Source organism: Penaeus vannamei, chromosome 38 (genome assembly GCF_042767895.1).
Source record: "Penaeus vannamei isolate JL-2024 chromosome 38, ASM4276789v1, whole genome shotgun sequence".
NCBI lineage: Eukaryota > Metazoa > Arthropoda > Malacostraca > Decapoda > Penaeidae > Penaeus > Penaeus vannamei.
The window spans coordinates 10,027,731-10,030,236 of NC_091586.1; the positions used below are offsets into that span (position 1 = coordinate 10,027,731).

Consider the following 2,506-nt stretch of genomic DNA (forward strand, 5'->3'; position numbering starts at 1 on the left):
CGGAAACGTTCGTTGCCAATGGTGATGACCTGACCGTCGGGAAGTTCGTAGGACTTGTCCAAGGAGGAGGAAGCAGCAGCGACGTTCATCTCACTCTCGAAGTCAAGGGCGATGTAGCAAAGCTTCTCCTTGATGTCACGAACGATTTCACGTTCAGCGGTGGTGGTGAAGGAGTAACCACGCTCAGTCATGATCTTCATCAGGTAGTTGGTAAGATCACGACCAGCAAGATCGAGACGAAGGATAGCATGAGGAAGAGCGAAACCTTCGTAGACGGGGACCATGTGAGTCACGCCATCACCAGAGTCGCAAACCTGACCAGTGGTACGACCAGAGGCGTACAGGGAAAGCACAGCCTGGATGGTCACGTACATGGCTGGAACAGAGAATGACTCAAACATGATCTGGGTCATCTTCTCACGGTTGGCCTTGGGGTTGAGGGGAGCCTCAGTGAGAAGTGTGGGGGACTCCTCAGGGGCAACACGGAGCTCATTGTAGAAGGTGTGGTACCAGATCTTCTCCATGTCATCCCAGTTGGTGATGATACCGTGCTCAATGGGGTACTTGAGGGTGAGGATACCACGCTTGCTCTGGGCTTCATCACCGACGTAGGCGTCCTTCTGACCCATACCGACCATCACACCCTGGTGACGAGCACGACCGACGATGGAGGGGAAGACGGCACGAGGGGCGTCGTCTCCGGCGAATCCGGCCTTGACCATGCCGGAGCCATTGTCGCACACGAGCGCGCACTGATCTTCGTCGTCACACATGGTTGATGGGTAGATATGTCAGATGAGTGCCTGAAACATGTGGTGCATAAGGTTAATTGTAATTTACAAATAAGAACGACAACAGTCAAGATGATAAGGCTTTAGTGCAAGGAAACAAATATAAAGTATACTACTGGTCAATTTAGTTGATATATAAATACCTTTTCAGAAAACTCTAATGAGACATACAGTATATGAATATATCTATATTTACATATGCATATACTTAAACATGGATATGCACACACATACATATATGGACATGCACTCACACACATACACACATATATATACATATATATAGACATATAAAGATATATATACATATATGTGTATATGTGCGTGTTTGTGTGTGCATGTATACAGATAAGCACACACACACACGTGTGTGTGTGTGTGTGTATCTGCATATGTGTGTGTGTGTGTATCTGCATATATGTGTGTGTGTGTGTGTGTGTCTGCATGTGTGTGTGTCTGCATATATGTATGTGTGTTTGTGTGTCGACGTGTATATACCTGCGTGTATATATACGTGTGTGTTTGTGAGTCCGTGCGTGTGTACTTTCATACACACACACATACACACATATATGTGTGTGTGTGCATATGTATGTATACCTAAATTCTTATATATGTATGTATATATGTACACATGCACATATGTATATATATATATATATATATATATATATATATATATATATATATTTATAAATATATATACATATATATACAGATGTATATATATATATATATATATATATATATATATATATATATATATATATATATATATATATGCGTTTGTGTATCCTTATATTAGTTTATATGTATGTGAGTTGTGTTTTTGTGTGTGTGTGTGTGTGAGTTGTGTGTGTGTGTGTGTGTGTGTGTGTGTGTGTGTGTGTGTGTGTGTGTGTGTGTGTGTGTGTGTGTGTGTGTGTGTATATATATATATATATATATATATATATATATATATATATATACATCCATACATATATGTGTGTATGTGATGCAACTGCTAGGATTAACGTTCAACAAGATTTGAATCAAAGTTATTTTCAGTCTCACCAAGCCATAATTATTCAGATTTTGATACACTTTTTCATGTAGACTCTTGTATTCGATCATTCATTGATATTTTAAGCCATTGTTGTAATAATTGTTTTACTCATCAGATGGTGAAACATAGAGATTACATCTGTTTGTAATACTACTTTAGCACTAGTGAGGATAAGAATTTTCAAAATATTTGTAGGTGTCTTGCAGATCTTACACAATGGTTGTCATTTCTGTATTTACTCAGTTAAATGGCTAAGAGAGTTATCTCCGTCAGAAATAACAATCTAAGCTGATACACCAGCATACCACATAAGTACATGTAACCGGAAAAGCACTTTCTTTTATCAGTACCATAATCTACAAGGCAGGAGTTAATATTTTCTGTACTTCGTATCACGTAATAGCAAATGAAAGATTCTCTGAATTCCTATCTAGTTTCGCTGAAATCCACCATATTTCGCGGAGTCAAACTACACAAGCACAAGTAATCCCGCACGAGATCCGACGCACCTTCTCACTTACCCACCCTGAGTCTGGATGCGACTGGCCGCTCTGTGGGAAATTTCGCTTTTATACAAGACACAACAGCCCTAGGTTACCAAGAATGTGAAAAGGAGCCAAAGGTGGTATTGGTATTCCTTGTGAGAGCATTTTTTTGCTAACAGGCT

General features: G+C 39.9%; 2 protein-coding genes across 2 annotated transcripts in view; both read right to left on the reverse strand.

Annotated features, from left to right (window-relative positions):
• The window catches only part of LOC113819270 (actin, alpha cardiac muscle 2), a 1,190-nt gene extending 402 nt beyond the window's left edge, over positions 1–788 (reverse strand). Inside the window, exon 1 of the mRNA XM_027371503.2 lies at positions 1–788. This exon is cut by the window's left edge and continues 402 nt beyond it. Coding sequence (XP_027227304.2) covers positions 1–773 — 773 coding nt within the window. The 5' untranslated portion in view covers positions 774–788.
• LOC113819266 (actin-2, muscle-specific) overlaps positions 1–2,506 on the reverse strand; it is a 201,253-nt gene that overhangs the window by 24,548 nt on the left and 174,199 nt on the right. The gene's annotated exons all lie outside the window — the stretch shown is intronic.